General features: G+C 42.8%; 1 protein-coding gene across 1 annotated transcript in view; it reads left to right on the forward strand.

Moving 5' to 3' along the window:
- ppp1r9bb (protein phosphatase 1, regulatory subunit 9Bb) overlaps positions 1 to 22,235 on the forward strand; it is a 33,106-nt gene that overhangs the window by 5,535 nt on the left and 5,336 nt on the right. The window contains exons 2-4 of the mRNA XM_063213009.1: positions 16,250 to 16,382; positions 20,435 to 20,555; positions 20,988 to 21,092. Of these exons, the coding sequence (XP_063069079.1) occupies positions 16,250 to 16,382; positions 20,435 to 20,555; positions 20,988 to 21,092 (359 nt within the window). The remainder of the gene's footprint in view (positions 1 to 16,249; positions 16,383 to 20,434; positions 20,556 to 20,987; positions 21,093 to 22,235) is intronic.

The raw sequence follows: 22,235 nt of genomic DNA on the forward strand, positions 1-22,235 counted from the left end.
ATGCATGATATAGATCTATTAGATTCCCATCTACTCTGCATGTATACTCAAAATAGATGAGCAACAGTTTCACCACATCACATAGTATAGAAGTCTATAGTAGTATATACTGTTACTTACTGTACCTAGTATACCATACCATAGTATATTTATGAATATCACAAATGAATACTGTAGGCCTATCTTTGCTTGCTAGCTTGCTAGCATATTCCCATATCTCTGACTACATGTGTGGACTGGAAGCTACCTGCCTCTGCACAACATTGGATGGCCTCGAAGTGAACTCTTTTGTTTTTTTTGTTTTGCTTTTTTCTCTCTGTGTTAGTAGCGATCTCATTAACCCCAACTAAAGCACCCGGTAATGCCAATCAGAATGCAATCTCGTCTCCCGTGAAGTGACTCCACACCCCACCCCACCCCACCCCGCTCCCATTACCAGCCCCCCAGGCAAGAGCACAGAGGTGGGGAGCCATGTTCCCTATTAGTGTAGGAGGCACATTATGCGCTGTTAATGATTATTAGGCGGCGAGAGAGTGTTGTTTCTTTATTGACGAGATGGAACATGCCGTGACATTTTGAGCTGTACTGGATGAATTGTAAACTCTGTCTAATAATAAATCGTCTATACAATGTACAGAGACCTGAAGTTACATGCATAATAAAAAGTATGAAGATTCAATGTCATTTGAGGAACATAATTGTGTTATGACACAGTGAATGTGATAAGTTTGCCGTAACCAGAATGGCACTGACCATGTAATGTATTACTCAAAGCTCTGTGTAATGTTGTAGCAGTGTAGTACTATATTCAGTTATTTCAATAAAATAACCTCTCCACTGGCAGAACGGTGTACATTATGAAGCTTCATAATGTGTAACGGATGAATGACAATAGAAGCATTATAATGGATCATAATGTGGTTGTTGTTTTGGGCATAAAGGACCTATGTTGCAGATAAAGGAATGAGTGTTTTGCATTTTGAAAGTGTCAAGGCATTCGTGATCGTTTTCACCATGTTGAGAGGTAGTTGTGAAATATGACTAGACTTTACAATAGTAACAAATATACTGGCCTACACATTTTAGTACTCTTATTTGGATCGCAGCCCATTATCAGTTACGCAGACCCAAATATTACTGGAAATCACAACAGAGTTGTAGGGGCCCGGGGGACGATCATACAGGTAGTCAGTCCAATATTGTCTATGGGTTAACATGACATCTCCGTCTCTCCAGATGGACAAACTGCCCATGATGGCAGAGATTGAACAGTATTTTCAGTATTTTGTATATTTACAGTATTTTGTGTGTGAACAGCTACAAAAAAATATAATGTGATTATTATAAAGGGAAGAAAGAACTGTCCTGTATGTTGTATGATAGAGAGAAATGAGTGAGAGAAAGAGAGGAAGAATAAAGGAGTGGGGGAAGGAGAGGAGGAATATAGGAGTAGTGGATGGGTGGAGGAAGGAGAGGCGGAATAGGCCTACGTATATAGGGCAGTGTGACAGAATACAGAGCACTGTGGAGTCAAGGGGGCTTTTGGGTCCAGTCCAACACTATTCAGCATTTGCATCAACATTTACAATTCTCTGTGTGTGTGTGTGTGTGTGTGTGTGTGTGTGTGTGCGTGTGTGCGTGTTTGCGTGCACACATGCGTGGGTGGGTGTGTTTAGGGATTTGGGCCAGGTCCAACACTATTCTGTGTGTGTGTGTGTGTGTGTGTGTGTGTGTGTGTGTGTGTGTGTGTGTGTGTGCGTGCGTGCGTGCGTGCGTGCGTGCGTGCGTGCGTGCGTGCGTGCGTGCGTGCGTGCGTGCGTGCGTGCGTGTGTGTGTGTTCTCCATCACAGCCGATGTTGGTATTACTGATGCTGGTATTGTCTAATGAGCAGCACAGTCCACAGTAGTGTGTACCAGGCTGTACCATATCTAGTTGGAAATCATAGGTGCTTTGTTGACATTTTTACTTCATCACTTGTCTTCTTGTACTCTGTTCCCTTTCGCTTTGCAGTCTGAATGAGTGCTGTGAGTGTGTGAGGTCCTTACTGTGTGTGTGTGTGTGTGTGTGTGTGTGTGTGTGTGTGTGTGTGTGTGTGTGTGTGTGTGTGTGTGTGTGTGTGTGTGTGTGTGTGCGTGTGTGCGCGTGTGTGTGAGAGAGACAGGGGTAGATTTAAGACTTCTCGCTTAGTGCTGGCAGTCACACAGCGAGCTGCTACATCTCACACTGATGTCTTTGTGCAATTTTGTCACTCTCCCTCTCTCTGTGTCTCTTTTGCTCTCTCTCTCACTCTCTTTGTCTTTTTTGCTCTCTCTCTCTCTCTCTCTCTCTCTCTCTCTCTCTCTCTCTCTCTCTCTCTCTCTCTCTCTGCATGCATTCAGGTCTTCATTTATTCTCAGTTTTATTCTCGATACTTCACCACTTCCTCCCAACCCAGTCTCCTCTTTCACTGCATATTGCTCTGTTCTGTCTAAGTCTACCGCTGACGCACTCTTTTGCTCTCTCTCTCACACACACACACAAACACATACACACTCATACATACACTCTCGCTCACACGCATACACTCTCTCACACACTCTCTCTGTCTCTCTCTCTCTCTCACACACACACACACACACACACACACACACACACACACACACACACACACACACACACACACACACACACACACACACACACACACACACACACACACACACACACACACACACGCCACACACATGAGAGAGAGAGGAAATAGTCTCAAATGGCTGTGTGTGTGTGTGTGCGTGTGTGTGTGCGCGTGTGTGTGTGTGCGTGTGTGTGTGTGTGTGTGTGTGTGCGCGCGCATGTGTGTGTGTGTGTGTGTGTGTGTGTGTGTGTGTGTGTGTGTGTGTGTGTGTGTGTGTGTGTGTGTGTGTGTGTGTGTGCATGTTGGTGTTTACCTTTATAAATAGCCATATTGTAGCCCTATTTTAAGCCATGTGCCGAACACAGGAAGTCACTTCCCCTCTTCATCTTTTATTAACGTCTCCATCATTATTCTTTTATCCTCCTATCTACCATCCCCTTGCTCTATTCCCATTGCCTTGGCTTTCACCATTTGCCATTTGCTAGTATTGCATCTCTCCTTTTTCCCACTTTCACCCATCCATCCTCCTTACTCACCACTCACCATGGGGCAAGCATCCCTCTCTTCCTCCCCTAGTGAGAAGCCTGCACTCTGTCACGTCCTCTGTTCATTCAGTGTTCCTTCTAGGATGTCCCTGAATGTGCACAGAGGACAAGACCAGGGCTCTGGGACTCTGCTTTGGTGGTCGGGGGCATTTATTCGACAAAAAATATTTAAAATTAGTTTAAAAAAAGGCTAAATGTACCAAATAAATAGATAAAGCAGGTCTTAATAATTTAGCCCAAATACAAACACCCATTGCCGCCCATTGATTATCTATGCTCTGCTTTGATGAACTTGGCCATTCCTTGCTATAGCATGTCGGCACCAGTGTGCGGAGGTAACTCTCTCTCTCTCTCTCTCTCTCTCTCTCTCTCACACACACACACACACACACACACACACACACACACACACACACACACACACACACACACACACACACACACACACACACACACACACACACACACACACACACACACACACACTTCTGCATCTGTGTCTGAGCGGAGGCGAGTGTGTCTTTATTGAGCCTAAGCCGTGTGGGACCAGAGTGTATTAATTAAGCCAGGAAGATTGAAGATGCCCAGAGCAGAAGGAGAGTGCAATAGCCTACAGAAGCCTTACCACAGTAAACATGTCAACACGTGGCACTACATTTAGACTTAACTAATGGTCATCTGAACAAGAGTCTAAAGAGCGGACATGTTTTTGTTTTTTTGTTTTTTATCTAAAAGCAATTGTACCCATATTTATTATTCACCATCCTTGGAATTCCATTTTTCCATCATAGTATTGAATATAGGAAGTGCATAAAATTAATTTTATTATATTTCATTATATTATGCTGTGATGTGTTACTGACATTTCTCTTTACAACAGTCGTGGAGCATGCTTATGTAGTTTTCTACCATTTTTTTTTTAGATTTAACCCATTGATGCCAAAGGCACCTGCAAAAAAGGGTACTGAATGCCTGAGCCCTTTTTAAGAAAAGCTGCCCTCAGCCTATAAAAACCTAAATATCTCAGCTTCTGAAGCACATAAAAAGTATGCACTAAGTTACACTTAAACACTTAGACCCTCATCTTTTATTAGAATGTGTTCAAAGTCAAACGAGCTAGATTTTTAATAAAGTTGTCTCAAATCTCATGAGCATGAGTGTTGCATAATGCAGCTCCAGGCGCCAGGGCCAATGTTGCGCAACACAACATCAGGCATCAATGGGATAACTAGTCTGTTGAGGCCATTTTTATGCATAGGCTACAAGTAGTTTTTGACCTACTCATAGCTCTTCAGCCAGTTGGATGGTTTGTCTTGCTTAGTCCTTGTCCAAAAAATCTCATCTTCTCTTCACTATGTTGCTAGGTAATTTTTACCCCTCTTGCTTACACTCCATTGTTCTTTTACCATGGCAACAAAAACACATCACAGACCATAATGACTGGAGGTGTCCTGGAACCAAGGATTCTAGAACACTGTAGCCCTTCAGATTCTTTGCCTGGAACTGTCGTCAGAGAAATGTGTTCCATTTTTCATTTAGTACCACCGCAAGGATAGCATTATCTACCTTCGTGGGTGTTGATCCATTACATGAAATGATTAAAGAGAAAATGAGTCTGTTATTACAATGCATTGATAGCTTGCGTGTTGTCTCAGTTTAAAGTTACACAAGGGTTTAAAGTAACTTAACCTTCAAGTATGCAGGCGTGTTTGAGAGGTTTGAAATGTTTGAAATGTTTAAAAGTCATCCACAAAGGGGTAGCTACGGATCTTTGAGAGGTGTGGAGGATGTTAGTGACTTTCAATGATGTGAGATTTTTAAGTGCGAACTCTGACCAACCAGCAGTCACAGACGGACACTGTTTACGTTCCATTTGTTTCAATTTCTAAAGCACCAAACATTGGCCGTGCAGATTCATTTGTGTGTCTTTCATGTGAAAGTTTGCATATACTGTTTTCATTCACGCATATGCATTTGTGTGTGTGTGTGTGTGTGTGTGTGTGTGTGTGTGTGTGTGTGTGTGTGTGTGTGTGTGTGCGTGGGCATGGGCATGGGCATGGGCATGGGCATGTGCATGTGTATGTACATGTGCGTCCGAGAGTGTGTGTGTGTGTCTATGTGTGCTGTACCTTCTCTGACACCTCATCCTAACGCCCCTGTTACCATGGGGCCCATTGTGACACTTGACAGCTCCGGAGCTGGCTAGCTGGCTGCGGTCTTTGGGAGAGTCGGACCCAATTAGAATTTCAAACAGTTCAGCGCTGGTTCTGATGGGACAGCTTTAATTCCTCATTTGCATGCCCTGAGGGCTCCTCTGTCTGCTCTGTGCGCTGCGCTGGTCCTGCTGGGCGGGGAGCCAAGTAGCCTTTACGCTGGTCCACTCCCATCCAGAGAATGGTATGCTGCTCACTGCTCAGGCGGCACTGAGGGGTGACTTGTTATAGGGCCCCACAGCGCCACCCTCCTTGTCTTTCTGTTGGATCCCCATAAGTAGGCCCATACTAGAAATCTGCACGTCCCCAGCAGCAGCAAATGTACTGTAATTTCCGGCCTATAAGCCATACCTGAATATAAGCAGCACCCACTCTAATTAACAGGAAAAAAACAATTGCACATATATAGGCTGCAGCTCTTTGTAAGCCACAGGTATCCACATTGTAACATGGGCTATTTACATTAGTACATTTACATTAGTTCTGGTGCAAACTCACTTTGTGCTTGTCACATGTAAAAATCTATACATTAGCCACAACATGGTATACGTAAGCTGCAGGATTCAAAGCATTAGGAAAAAGTTGCGGTTTACAGGCCGTAAATTACGATAATTATCTGCCAGGAGGCCTATGACAATCCATATAGTGCTTTTGAATTGATGCGCGTGAGAGTGATCAACAAATTGCCATGAAGTTCTTATGTCATCCTATTTGTTGTGCAGATTGGTTGAAGTACTATCCTCTGGCATGTAGAGGGATTAAGTAGAGTAACTTTATTGATCCCGAAGGAAATGAAGGATTTGAATCACAGCTACCAAACCCTCGCTAGAAACCTAGAGCCTACCTTTTCTTAATTTGATGTGGGTTCGACTTCTGGTACAGAAGACTCAACTTATTATTATAAGTTATATTATTATATTATATTACACACACACACACACATATATATATGTGTAATATAATATATTATAAATAATAATATATTATTAATTATTAATTATATTATTAATTATTATTATTATAGAATATAGCAATATACTGTATGTATATAATGTACTATATATATATATATATTGTACATTATATACATACAGTATATTGCTATATTCTGTAATGATAATAATAACAATACTTTCGTTTTATATAGCGCCTTTCAAAACACCCAAGGTCGCTTCACAGAGTATCGTGTAGGAAAGTGTGAGTGTGTGTGCGCGTCAGTGCGTGAGTGTGTGTGTGAATGCATGTAAGTGAAAGTGCTTGTGGAACTAGCAGCCATAAGGCTCAGGGAAGAGATGTGTCTTAAGGTGTTGCTTAAACATGGCCAGTGAAGGGGCATTCTGGATGTGGTCGGGCAGATTGTTCCAAAGAATAGGAGCAGCAACATGGAAGGCTCTGTCACTGGTGGCCTTGAGCCTGGTATGAGGGATGATCAGCTGGCCCTTGGAAGAGGACCGCAGGGATCTTGAGGGGTCATAGTGGTGAAGAAGGTCTGTGAGGTAGTGGGGCGCCAGACCATGGAGGGACTTGAAGGTTTAGGAGGAGGACTTCGTAATGCGTGACTTGATGGGGAACACATTTTTTCCACGTCATTTAATGGCATCTCGCTCTGTCGAAGTGTCTGCTATTGAGGCTTCACCACGGAAAATGTCTTCTCACTGGCTTTAACATTTGTAGCCCCTTAATGGCACCAACCAGTGGAACACTGCAGAAATCAGAAGTCCATGATGGTCCTTTACTACCATAGCACTACACCACTATGATGGTAATAACAGGGCCTTTGGTAAGACATTATGACTTGGTCATTGCTATTCTGGTAACAGCTAATCTATAACAAGCAGTGTTTCCCATACATTGAGGAAACTATGGCGGCCCGCCATAGTTTAAATTTGGCCGCCATAGTTTACGAAAATGTAAAAAAAAAAAAAAATAAAAAAAAAAAATTTTTTTACTTTTTTTTTTTTTTTAAACGATATCCGTTTTTGTTAAAAACGATTTGAATTACGATTTTGAATTTCCTTCGCATTTTCCTCCTGGAGTAAATACATCCTATAGACTCTGTATTGGTTAGATAAGTAGTCCCACGGTCACACAGAATGAGGGGAAAGCATTAGGAAGTGACCGTAAGGGTATTACAGTTGATTCATGTGTGCACACGTGTAACATCGGGTGAGTAACAGAACATGTGCGCAACGATGCGTTATGACACGCCGATATGCGAGGATCTTCGTCCAAATCGCTAGTCGCATGCATCATCGCTAACTGCGTTTACATCGCGTGCCGCGTGTAAGGGAAATGTTAGTTGTTGACATGTATGGAATTCACTTCAATTTGTGCTGTTTCTTGCTTCAGTTGTGGACAAAACGATTGGCCAAACTCACAATAGAAAGCCTTTGCTGTGCTACTGTCCCAGAGAGCTGAAAAAAAACCTTCATAAAAGAAGTCTACCAATCCAATGAGCTCTCTCTCTCTCTCTCTCTCTCTCTCTCTCTCTCTCTCTCTCTCTCTCTCTCTCTCTCTCTCTCTCTCTCTCTCTCTCTCTCTCTCATAGTAGCCTACTATTTACCCATAACAAATGGTGAATTTCTGAGCCCTTTTTAATTTGTAGCCTATACCACTGACTGAAGGCATGATAATGCTTCATCATATTTTAGAAATAGGGCATATGTGCCTTTTATATACCAAATGTTTATCATTTTGAAATTGTTTCAGTTGTTTATGACTTGTGTATGACTGAAATTATCTCTGCATACTATCAGTGCTGCATTGCTTTGTAAAGATAGGCTATTCAACACACTTTAAAAACACACTGAAAAGATACGGCCATAGTAGCCTACTGAAAACATTTTGTTCATAATAATGGTGATTAATAAATGGTGGTCTTACATTTTCATACTGACATCCTTGAATTTGACTTGGTAGATCACGGCAGACCATCAACTTCAAAAGTAGATCTTGGTTAAAAAAAAGGTTGGGCACCCCTGCTATAGAGAGAACCACAAGTGCTTGAAAGACAGGGATCAAAAGCCTAGTCAAGTTGTTGTAGTTTACTTGGGTTTGAGAGCAATATAAAAAACCTTCAGAGAAGGGACAGTTGGGATGAGTTTACTAACACTCCCTAGGCTTTGTTTTACAGTTGTAATGAGTTTGGTGACAGACCTTCATTGACACAGCAGAGGAGACATCGGGCTGCATATAGAAATGAATGTGTAATGAATGTGAATATAGACATACATGTGTAATATGTTGTTCAGCCCTTTTAATGGGAGGAATTTGGAAAAAACTGGCCCTGTGACCAGCACCCCTCATGTAGAATGTGTACGCCTACAGATATGTGTGGGGGAAAAGGCATAGCCTACCCTCTAAGACCCTTTTTGTCTATGCGTTAACAATTTCACAGTGCTCTTAAATTCTTATCTCTGCTCCTATTTTGTTTTATTATTGTTTCCCAGACCCCTGCATGAGGGACGAATGAAACTGTGTTGTAAACAGAAATTATTCACTGTACTGCATTTTTTGACAATGACAATGTACTACTATTATACAAGTCATGGGTAAAATCTTATGTAGCCTTATTTCTCAAAATATAAATGGCTGAAATATAGGCCCAGGCCTACAGTTTCTCCATGCGCCAATGTCATACTGAAGTCATTGTTTTGCCGTTTTGCATTTACGCTGCAAGAATACACCCCCCCCACCCCCCAAAAAAGGCCCGTGTGAGAAGAACCCCCCCCCCTCGGACAAAATAAACCCCGGCTGCCCCCATAGTTTCCAAAATTTCTGTGGGAAACACTGACAAGGGCTGTGTCTTACTGGGTTTAACGTCAAAGAAGCTTAACAGCTGGGCATCTTTTGACTCTCCAAGATGTCGATGAGATGTTCCTTCTCATTGGAGCTTGTGTCAACTGGTCTGCATTGGGATAATGATACTGGACTGTAGTGGTCTAATATTTTGTCGATGAGGGGTACATGTTGGTGCATTACCAATATAATTTTTTAATATGTGTTTCCTTTTTGTCTTACATCGTTTGGCAGATCGCCCTTGAAACTGCCAGTCCACAAACAAACAAACTAACTCAGCTACATATTTTCAAAGACACAAACACACACACACACAGACGCACAGGCACAGGCACAGGCACAGGCACACACAGAGAGAGAGAGAGAGAGAGAGAGAGAGAGAGAGAGAGAGAGAGAGAGAGAGAGAGAGAGAGAGAGAGAGAGAGAAACAGAAACAGAAACAGAAACAGAGAGATTATAAACAGAGTTGCCTGTCCATGCAGTTATTTTATCCTTTGGTAGATCAACAGTGGGGCTGCCAAGACCTGAGCGTGTGTGGAGCTGGAGCCAAGCAAAAAAAGCCCTCCGCCAGCCAACTCCAGCTCTGGCTCCTGAGGAAATAGTTACCATGGCAACATGGTTCCATGTGGATGCCAGGGCAGGTAGCACGGGCCCTTCACAGACTGTTCTCACAAAACGCTATAGACTGACAACACATCTTTTTGAGTGTTATGTGACACATTTTTTCCCCCACGTCATTTAATGTGATTATTTGATGTTAAAAAAAAAAAAACCTGGGAGCAAGTGCACTTTTAGTTTTATCATTAACAAAATATATCTACAAAGACAAAACTGTGCTGTGCACAAAAGCCCATCCATAACCATAATCTCCATTATATGGAGTAAATGACATGCCAAAATGACAAAATGTGAGTATACGTCATGTGAAAATCGTTCAAAGCTGGCGCATTACAATGCGTCATCTCATGATAGTGTATATATAAGCCTGGCAAGCTTCTGTTTTCTATGCGTGTGATGTGGTGCTACACCATGGTGATGTTTTTTCAATGGGGTTATTGAAGGAGTGACAACAAAGATGGATTGCCATGAAGGGTCAGAGCTTTTGTTCTTAGTAATAATAGGTTGACCCCCCGCTGACCTCTCTGCCTCTGTGTAGTAGTGGTGTTTTAAATAAAGGAGAGAGTGAGTTGGAGGTGCATTTGCTGTACTATTTGCAGTGTTAATTCAAGAGTGTGTATTCAAAACTTAATCGCTCATTATACGAAGGATCACAATGGAAATAAGTTCTTGAACTCTTTTAGGTAAACCTTTTGATTTTAAGTACAAAGGTATATCTCTTGTATATTTATATTTGTACAGTACCACTGAAGAATATCAATCAAACCATCGAGAAAAGTGTTACATTTGACTCTCTAAGTATTCAATTACCACTGCAAAGCCACTAGCCATGATGGCATGAGGTATAGATTTTCAGACTTTTATTAGACTTGAATCTTAGTCATTCTTTTGGGCACAAGATAAGCAGTAAAAGCAAGAGTCATGTCTCATAAACAAATCACAGCACGCCAGTGTGTGCTCAATTTTTAAATATCATAGTTATTCACGTTCTCCACCTGCACTTTTCCTGGTTTAAAGTAGCATAGACATACGTATGCCTATTGATGTGAGAAATATTGTTTCTGTGTTTGTTGCCGAAATTCTCGGTGTTTTTTTGTCATATCAGATAGACAATAAAATAGTTAAAACAGCATAAGTCTATCTTTGCTTCAATTTTGGTGAGTTGTATGGACTGTGGAATGAGCCATTTGTCTTGGGCTCAATTTGCAGAGGACTGTGATATTAAGGAGAAACATTGTACAACTTGTTCAGGTTTCCCAATGTTGACCTCCCTTGATACATCACACAGAAGTTTAGGGGTGTGCATTCGTATTTTACTGTGTGTGTGTGTGTGTGTGTGTGTGTGTGTGTGTGTGTGTGTGTGTGTGTGTGTGTGTGTGTGTGTGTGTGTGTGTGTGTGTGTGTGTGTGTGTGTGTGTGTGTGTGTGTGTGTGTGTGTGTGTGTGTGTGTGCGCGCGTGCGCGCGTGCGTCTCTGTGCGTCTCTGTGTGTGTTGTGTATGTTTCTGACTTTATCTAAGTGTGTGTGTGCATGTTCACAAATCACAACAGCAATGAAGAGAGCTATTTCTGGTGGTGACTCACATGACTGTTTTGAAGACAGCACATTTAGAAGAGAGAGAGAGAGAGATATAGATAGATAGAGAGAGAGAGAGAGAGAGAGAGAGAGAGAGAGAGAGAGAGAGAGAGAGAGCGAGAGAGATTTTGTGTGGATTTGTGTTTTAAATGTATTGGCCTGTGGTAGGGGGCATGTCAGGAAATACAGTTTGTCAGGTGTATGTGACGTCTTAATTTCCATGTCTTCCTCTCTGTCTCTTTATTCTCCCTATGTCTTTATTTCATATCTCTCTCTCTCTCTCTCTCTCTCTCTCTCTCTCTCTCTCTCTCTCTCTCTCTCTCTCTCTCTCTCTCTCTGTCTCTCTCTGTCTGTCTCTCTCTCTCCTCTTCTCCACCTCTGGTGTCGTGCTGTGCTGTTGGCAGCATGTGCAAATTAGAGTCTGCTGGAGACTATGAGTGGCAAATCCAGCCCACACTCTTCTGCATCTGTGTGTGTGTGTGTGTGTGTGTGTGTGTGCGTGCGTGTGAGAGAGAGAGAGAGAGAGAGAGAGAGAGAGAGAGAGAGAGAGAGAGAGAGAGAGAGAGAGAGAGAGAGAGAAAGAGGCAGAGAGAGGAGGAGTTTATGTGTAAGGATTGTTTTAATTCAAGAAGTTCAAGCTGATTGTGAAACAAAGGAGAGTAATATGGAACAGCATGGAATGCACTGGAGAGGAGCATGGGAGAGGAACACAAGGAATTAACATGTACAGAGATCCATCACAGTTCTTTAAAGTCATCTCAGGTTCAGGGGGGTGTTTGTCATGATTCCTGAGTCAAAAATATGGGCTTTCATATTGCTTGTGACTGTGCTCCTACGCCTCTCTCAATGTGCTCCAAACTTTCTCTCAAATTCAATTGCGCTGTTTACTTTCATTCATACCAAAACAGGATGCTTGCTAATCTATCTTTATCTTTATAGTTAACGGTATACAGTAGTTCTGGTATGATTTACGTCTGTAGTGCTGTGAGAACACAATAGAAAGCACTTCCATGGGCCTTGCCGTGGCCTAGCGGTGGGGGACTGGGTTGCTGCGTCGGCGACCCTGGTTTGATTCTGGCCCGGGTCATTTGCAGATCCTTCCCCTTCTCAATCCCCACACTCACTCCCTGTCATAGTCTCCACTTTCCAATGAATAAAGGCACAAAAGCCCCTAAAAATATATTTTGAAGGGGCACAAGGTAGGATGATGCCGTTTGCACGGTGTCCGTGGCCTGTCTCAAAATCTACACTGTAATGAAAAAGTGCTGTTCAAATAAACTCGCTGTGAGTATGTTTTTCATCACGGAATGCCAGCAGTTGATACAAATCTGATACGGTATGTAAAGCGATTTTTCGTATGATAAGTGTAAGTGGCCGCGAGAGTTATCATTCATTTACTAATGATTCACATAACCATCGACTGACTCGGGACGGTGATTAACTAAACTTTAAATCCTACCTGGAGCCCCTTTAAAAAAAGAAAGCACTTCCGTGATTCCACCACAGAATTTAGGCCAAATCAGTGCAGCTGGCACAGATTTTTTGTTTCAAGGGGCTGTGTTCATTTCACAGCATTCTGTGAGACCAGGTTGATTTGAAAGTGATGTGAAGTGTTTACATGACGTTTTCAAAATGGAATCAAGCTTCATTCAGAATTAAAGTGAGTTGATTCTGAATTAAATGTCTCATGTAAACGTAGTAGCCAATGTCACTATGTCACTATATCCATGTGTGTCAGCATGCCATGATGGCGTGCGTGCATGTGTAATGCGTGCGTAGATAAACACATGGCATTTTAATCTCCTACATTCATGCCATGACCAATGATGGGTCTTGGTGGTGGGGGTTGATAGTGTGCTGGGCTGGGGCTGGCATGGTACTATAAATCAAAAAGGAGGATTTGTCTTTCCTGATGAAGGGGTGAAGAGTGCAAATAAAAGGGGGGGGGGTTCTTTTCTTGTCTCTGCACCTCACTCACTCACTCACTCACTCACTCACTCACTCACTCACTCACTCACTCACTCACTCACTCACTCACTCACTCACTCACTCACTCACTCACTCACTCACTCACTCACTCACTCACTCACTCACTCACTCACTCACTCACTCACACTGTACCTCAGTACCCAGTGTAGGAGATATACCTGACTTTCACCATATTATACTTAGTAGTACTTATATGCATATGGATATATGCATGTGACAAATAGAAAATCTGTGTATCCTTGAATCATTGTGAATGCCAAGGGCAACAGAAGTGAGACAAAATAGATGATGATGATGAGGAGGATGACGATGAGTAGAATGAGGAAGAGGAGGAGGGGAGGAAATAAATAGAAATGGTAGATTAAAGACAATGTAAAAGGACAAAAATAGATTGAGAAGAAGGGAGACAGAGAGATGAAAGAGGCAAGTGGGGAGCGCCGAGAGGAAGACAGGAAAAGAGACAGACGTGGACAGACAAGACAGAACAGATTAGACAGACAGAGATACACACAGAGAGTGAGACAGAAAGGCAAGCAGAGAACAGAGAAGGGCAGAGGGAGAAAGGAGAGTGTGAGAGAGACATATAGAGAGAGCTAGAGAGAGGGAAAGGGCGGGGGAGCTGTGGGGGTGTGTAGCCATCTGTTATGGGTTGAGATGATGTGACCTACTCTACTCTACTAGGCAACACAACTGGAGCAGCGCAACTAGTCCTTCCCCCTCGCCCCCCCTTATCTCCTCTCCTCCTCTCCATCACTCTCTCTCTCTTTCTCTCTCTCTCTTTCTCTCTCTCTCTCTCTCTCTCTCTCTCTCTATATATATATATATATATATATATATATATATATCTAAAACACAGACACGCACGCACACACGCACGTGCACACACACACACACACACACACACACACACGTGCACACACACACACACACACACACACACACACACACACACACACACACACACACACACACACACACACACACACACACACACACACACACACACACACACACACACACACACACACACACACACACAACCATTCTCTATATCTCGTTTTCCCAATTCTGATTTTATCTGTGTAGTACTCATTTCCCATCCTTCTATTCTGCTGCTGATTTCTCATCTCTCTCTCTCTCTCTCTCTCTCTCTCTCTCTCTCTCTCTCTCTCTCTCTCTCTCTCTCTCTCTCTCTCTCTCTCTCTGACCTTGATCACCCTGTCTGGCTCCTCTTAATCCGAGTGTTTACATCCTGAAGAGAAGGGAATCACTCTCACTGGCTCTCTCAGTGTAGGAATAGTGTGTGTGTGTGTGTGTGTGTGTGTGTGTGTGTGTGTGTGTGTGTGTGTGTGTGTGTGTGTGTGTGTGTGTGTGTGTGTGTGTGTGTGTGTGTGTGTGTGTGTGTGTGTGTGTGTGTGTGTGTGTGTGTGCGCGTGTAATATGTGTGCGTGTGATATGTGTGTAGCTATGTCTCTCTGTGTGTCTTTTCTGCTTTACTTTGGCATATCCAACATAGTTAGTCCCCATTTACCATACCAATCTGTTGGGGGGTGTCGGTTACATAAGCAATGTGCCCGAGGCTTGCAGCAGCAGGGGGCGTAGAGTGCCTCGGTCAGATGATACCCGTACTGCAAGTTAGCGAGCACAGGAAGGATGCTGGGATTTGGAGCGCTACTGAGACTTCTCCTGATTTCAATGAGGAAGCATTCTGGTTGCCAGGCCGCGCCCTCCTAGTGAGTGACGCAACACCTTCAGTGTTGCTTCTAGTCAGGCCAGGAGCAATACAAATATCGTTTCTGAGCTCCAAAAAATTTGGGAACTCCTCCCACTTTGTTGGGAAGCAAACAACCAGTAGCAAACCAAGGGAGGCGGGTCAACCATGCCGTTTGGGAAATGTTAATGTTGTTATGTTGTGTTATGTTCTCAAAGAGATTTGAAAGTCGATGATAAACAGTCCAGCATTCTGGTGCCTCTGTTCCTTAAGCGTATTCCTTTCCCATTGTAAATCTATTTAAAGGTGTGCAATGTGTTGTCTGACTCACAAATTATTCTGTATATCTTTGGGGCTTTGTAGCCTTTTCTACGATTGGAAAATGAAGATGCACAGTAAATTTGCCAGTGTTAATTTTGCAGTGTTAAGGCTTATTAACACTATTGGAGTAATTCCAACACCAAATTGAGTGATATGCTCTCCAGTGTCAGTGACAAATGAAGTTGTTAAATTGTGTGGAGTTAGAAGTACTCCAGAGAGCCCCCGCCTCCTCGAGGTGATGGAGTTTGTCTGCGCCATTGTATGCTCCCCAAAACTGCTTTACTCTTTATGGTGTTAGCTTAACACTATGAATCTAACACCAGTGTTTAACACTGATCTGGAGCAGGACCAAATAGACACTAGAACAGTGTTGATTTTAACTCTTTAAGTGTTATTTTAACACTATAAAATTTACTGTGTGGAGACATGAAAAAAGGGCAAGAGGTTTAGGGTTGGGTTGGGATTTTGCCCAGGCCCTGGAGTCGAATCTGGGTCCCTATGTGCAATTCTTTCAGTCTCCCCTGTATGTGTCATTACACATATATGCAGGGCTCTAAATTAACTTTTTTCATCACCAGCCAAAATGGCTAGTAGATCCTAATCTTACCAGCCAACACACACATAAGTCTAATGGGTCAATGTGGCTAGTACTTTGGTCTTTTCTACAAGCCAAACTGAAATTTCAACAGCATTTGGCTGGTTGGCTGGTGTTAATTGAGAGCCCAACATATACTGTACGTATGCATATGATGCAGACCGGAAAAAAAGGGCAAGAGAGACATGGTTCCTGTATATGTCAGTTGTTCATGCAACACATGTATAGCAAAAAAGTTAATTTAGTTGTGTTTGTGTGCGTCTGTTTCAGGTGTTCAGCACGTACTCTAATGAGGACTACGATCGACGTAATGAAGACGTGGATCCCATGGCCGCCTCTGCTGAGTACGAACTGGAGAAACGAGTGGAGAGGCTCGACCTGTTCCCCGCCGAACTGGAAAAAGGTGAACACAGAATTACAATCACACACACATGCATGCACCAATCCTCCCCCCCCCCCAACACACACACACACACACGCACACGCACACACGCACACGCACACACACACACACACACACACACAAGCTGTACGTTTATTGTATTCTTACCACTGTTGCCACAGATATTTCATATAATGAACTTTTCAATGGGTGGATGGATTTTCACCAAATCCTGTGTGCTTACACTGACAGGTACTTAAGGAAATGATTACATGTTGGAGATCTGTAATGGTCAGATAGCAGGAGCTTCATATAGTAACATGAGATTTGAGTGATTTCAGGGACGGTCAGAGGTGCATACACCGGCATTATATTCATCATTTTATGTAGATTGGCAAGTGAAGGATGTAGAATGAGACAGTGCAAAGGTGGAGAGGTAGAATGGACAGAATAGCAGAGAGAGAGAGAGAGAGAGAGAGAGAGAGAGAGAGAGATGGAGGGAGAGAGAGAGAGAGAGAATATAGTATGTAAATGTCCATAGGCCAGGGAGTGGATGGATGCACGAGTGGAGATGTAAAGGCTGAATAATGGATGATGGTGTGCTGTGAGAGAGGGCCCTTATCTGTTCTGCCCTCCCTCCTATTCTGCTGAGGGGACAGCAGCAGTGAAAGGCTCCTCCTGGTGAATAATAGACTACAGCACCGGACACTGCAGCTAACACCCAGGGCCGCTGACAGCCTCTGCTGGGCCTGGGACAAAGTCATCTGAAAGGGCCCCCTACCAAATACTTACAATGTAATGGGGACCCAATTCTGGGCCTCCTATCTCCCCGGACCCGGGACAACATACCCATTTGTCCGCACCTTGTCGGTGGCCCCGGCTACACCCTCCTGAGCCCTGGCTAGATGTGTCAGGGCAACACCTTCTCTACTATACTCACACAAACGCCCTACACCCAGAGACACACAGAGCCACACACGTATACATGCACGCACGCATACACACACACACCCAAACACAGGCACACACACACATGCGTAACACTTTTGGGCGCGCACGCACACACATTGGTACACACACACACACACACACACACACACACACACACACACACACACACACACACACACACACACACACACACACACACACACACACACACACACACACACACACACACACACACACACACACACACACACACACACACACACACACACACAGTAACAATGTTCGGTGTCCCAGTTTCTGGACCGAATCCCCACATATTGGCCTGGCTCATGATTGGGCCACATTATTTTGTCCTTTGCTGTCACTGGCTGAAGGATTGGAGTGCCCAGGTCTACATCCAGGGCAAAAAATAGCAACAACTGCCTTCTAGGGGTGTAAATCACAGCCTCCACGACGATACGATTCAATATCGATATCTTATTATTCGATGTGATGCGATGCGATGCGATTATTTTCGATACTTAAGAATGCCCCACGATACCATACAATACGATTCGATTCAACTTTTTTCCAATTACTTTTACACTTCTATTATGTTATGGAACTAGGGCATTGGGCAGGGGGCAGCGATCTGATTATTTTTGAAACTTAAGAATGCCCCACGATATGATGCAATTCGATTCAATCCTCAGATTATATTGCGATATATCGCTACATTTCGATTATTATTTACACCCCTACTGCCTTCCACTACACACTACTCACACCACCCCTCATCCATCACAAGTGGTAAATAACAATGGGCCGCAATGAGAAGACTGGACGCCGATTCTCAGAGGACAAGACAAGCTAGTCTATTATTAGATCATAGAAACACATTCTTTGAAGTGTGAGATGCAGTTTCTGCCTAGTAATACATAAAAAGCCTTGGTATGGATAGAGATTACAGTGCTGTGCATTTGCTTTTTCCCCCTACTGATTTAATTGATCTTAACAAATGAAATAATCACTAAAAAACTGCATTTTATGTTTGCTCGAGTCATTCTTGTTTAATGTTAACATTTGTTTGGTGATCTGAAAATGTTAAGTGTGCCAAATGTAGAAAAAAATCAGTAGGGGGAAAAAACATACACACTGTAAGTTACTTATTCTTCAGCTGCAACACGAATTGAAGGCTGTAGTAGACATTATGTATCATCCAATAGGCTTTCAAAACACAAAGGAGATTGGCTGTTTAATTGGCTGTTGGTCTATCCATCATCCAATCTTTTGTTTGGTAGGGTGGCGCTTGCTGCAGAGCATTGAAATACAATGACTGTTAGAGATGGTTATAGGACATAAGGTGTTGCAAGCTGTATTTCTCTGAGCAAAAAAACTGGTTTACATTTCCTGCCTTTTATTAAAAACAGAGAACATTGTTCCATTTTGGCAGCCGTGGTCTTACTTTTGAGATTCAGATCCCAGCTGTGATCTTGTTCCAATCTTGAGATGGTGCTTGAGATTTGAGTCTCTCAAAAACACGATATCCACACACAATTTTTTTTTCCTGTCAACAATTGAGCCGTTGAGTTAAACTGACTGAGTAGATACTGTATATCATGAAAGTGAATACACCCCTCACAGTTTTTGCAGATTTGTGAGTATATCTTTTCATAGGAAAGCATTGCAGAAATTTCACTTTGACACAATGATTAGTGACCTTTTAACAACATATTTAACCGCTTAAATGTCTTGTTCACTCAGAAAAAAACAAAATACAGCCATTAATGTTTGAACATGTACTCACAAAAGTGAGTACACCCCAGATGAAAATCCGGTAGAGAAGGGGCTGTGTTGGCTCGAATCGTCTCGAAATGAAGCGAAATGAAAAGTGATAAAAAGGGAGGTCATCAGTGTGCGTTTCAACCTTTCTTTGCATTGAACTTTTACATTTTGAGTCTGCATCTGGCTTAAATAGATTGGTGTGAGATTTGAATGCAATCCTAAGGAGAATATCATGATCTGCTTCAGTAGTCACAGTGCATGTTGACGTGCATGTTTCTTTTAGGTGTATTTCAGATTACCAATGTTGACAGCATCCATGCATCCCCAAACCATGTCAGTCCCACTACCATGCTTGGCTTTTGATAGGATACACTTTTTTGTAAAACTCACTTGTTTACCACCACACATGCTTGACACCATCTAAAGCAAATTTGTTTATCTTGGTCTCTTCAGATCACACAACATGGTTCCAGTGATCCATATCCTTGGTCTGTTCATCTCTCTTGAGACCAAGATAAACAAATTTGCTTTAGATGGTGTCAAGCATGTGTGATGGTTAACAAGTGAGTTTTACAAAAAAGTGTATCCTCTCAATAGCCAAGCATGACCGTGCTACTGACATGGTTTGGGGATGCATGAATGCTGTCAACATTGGCAATCTGAAATACACCTAAAAGAAACATGCATGTCAACATGCACTGTGACTACTGAAGCAGATTATGATATTCTCCATAGGATTACATTCAAATCAAACACCAATCTATTTAAACCAGATGCAGACTCAAAATGTAAAAGTTCAATGCAAAGAAAGGTTGAAACGCACACTGATGACCTCCCATTTCATCCCTTTTCATTTCGTTTCATTTAGAGACGATTCGAGCCAACACAGCCCCTTGTCTACCGGATTTTCATCTGAGGTGTACTCACTTTTGTGAGTACATGTTCAAACATTAATGGCTGTATTTTGCTTTTTTCTGAGTGAACAAGAAATTTAAGCAGTTAAATAAGTTGTTAAACGGTCACTAATCATTGTGTCAAAGTGAAATTTCTGCAATGCTTTCCTATGAAAAGATATACTCAAAAATCAGCAAAAACTGTGAGGGTGTATTCACTTTTGTGATATACAGTACTGTATACCAGTATGTTAATCTGAGTTGTCAATCTGCACTTACTCATATGATCACTCTCAAATGAAAATTCTGTGCGTGAGTCTGACATTGTCTAGTTGATTGATTAGAGTTGTAGATTTGATTTGAGTAGTACGGTATGTGCATTTGAGTTGCACTGAGTTTGACTGAATGGCATATAATTGATTGAAATGTGATTGAGATGGATGATGTGTGTATGTTTGTGAGCAGACAGCGACGGCCTAGGCATCAGCATCATCGGGATGGGGGCTGGAGCGGACATGGGCCTGGAGAAGCTGGGCATCTTCGTCAAGACCGTCACCGAGGGAGGGGCTGCCCATCGCGACGGACGGTAGGTGTACTGTACATACAATGTGTCTACTGTATATTCCACAGCACTTGCGCTAGAGTAGTGCTTCTCCATGAGGGCTCCACAGCCCCCCACAGGGTGTTAGGTAGCCCTTGGGGGGGCCTTGAGAAGGAGACAGCGGAGAGGTGGATGATCAGTTGCTATTGGGGGGCAATAGTTCTTCTTTTTATATACTAATGAGGGTGTTGGCAGGCTTATGATTATGTCAAGGGGGCATTTTTTCAAAAAAGATTGACAGCCTCTGTGATAATGTACCAATTGTGGTCCCAGCATTATCATTTGCTTTTTTATTGTATAATGAAATTCATTTTTTTTGTATACATCCACACAGTTCTATGTGGTGAATAATATGTGTGTGTGTGTGTGTGTGTGTGCGTGCGTGCGTGCTTGTGTGTGTGCGTGTGTGTCCTACAGTATCCAGGTGAATGACCTGATAGTGGAGGTGGATGGCACCAGTCTGGTGGGCGTCACTCAGGCCTTTGCTGCCTCCGTCTTACGGAACACCACGGGAACTGTCAGGTGAGACAAGCCAACACTGCTCTTCTTACATGTATGTCAGAAATCATTAACAGTTTCACAAAGCACAATTGATGATAATATTGCAAACATCATTATTTGAATGTAGAACTTAAGCTGGTTAGTTAGGTGATACAACACAATTACTGCTCTTATTTAGTGAGAGCAGCAGCACCTACGAAAGTTGTTAATGGTGTTGCCAAAATGTGATTACTTAAGATGGTTGGTCTGTCGGTTTAAAATATGAATGAGACAATTTGAATGTTACCTCCTCTTCATGTTTGAGCTGTCATAAGTCTCATCGAGCCAGGCTCTGAGTCCGCGGTGGCATGATCTCAGTGCAACATTAGTTAGTGTAGGGATGTAAATAAAATCGAAATGTATCGGAAGTATCGACCGGCGATTTAATCGAATCGAATCGTATCGTGGGGCATTCTTAAGAATCGAAAAGAATCGAATCGCTGCCCCCTGTAAAATGCCCTATCTCCATAACACAATAGTAGTGGAAAAGTAATTGGAAAAAATCGAATTAAACCGAATCGCATCGTATCGTGGGGAATTCTTAAGTATCGAAAAAAAATCGAATCCCTGATTTAAGAAATCGATACCGTATCGTATCGTCATGAAGACTGTGATTTACATCCCTAAGTTAGTGTAAATTGTTTGGTTGGAATGTGCAAGACAGGCAGCACATTCTTTCAGAGACCTTACTTCTGGACAGCAGTGTGGTTGGACTCTGGGTGTATTTCAGGCTAGGTGTGGATTCCACTATCCTAACTACCATCCTCGACCTGTGGTTGTGGCTTTGTGCTTCACTGACGCTCCGCCTCCGTGGAGAAAACAACAAAGTTTCCCCGCTGCCAGACTAGCCACGACAACTTTTGATGGACTTTCCCCCATTCACCATCCCGAATACGAATGACAAAATGGATTGCGCTTTTGAGAGATATTGAATTAAACCTCTGTTGCCAATCATGTCTTGCAATGTCATCACAAGGCCACAAGCGGAAGGGAGAACAGTAGTTTGGATAATGGACAGAATCCTGGGTGTATATTTCAGGCTAGGTCTCTTGTCAGGGTTCCCTGTCGGGGGGCTAGTGGTGTGCCTGGGCTGCCCTGTGCTCTCCCTGTAAGTCAGTACAGTAC

This window comes from Engraulis encrasicolus, chromosome 2, assembly GCF_034702125.1.
Source record: "Engraulis encrasicolus isolate BLACKSEA-1 chromosome 2, IST_EnEncr_1.0, whole genome shotgun sequence".
Lineage (NCBI taxonomy): Eukaryota > Metazoa > Chordata > Actinopteri > Clupeiformes > Engraulidae > Engraulis > Engraulis encrasicolus.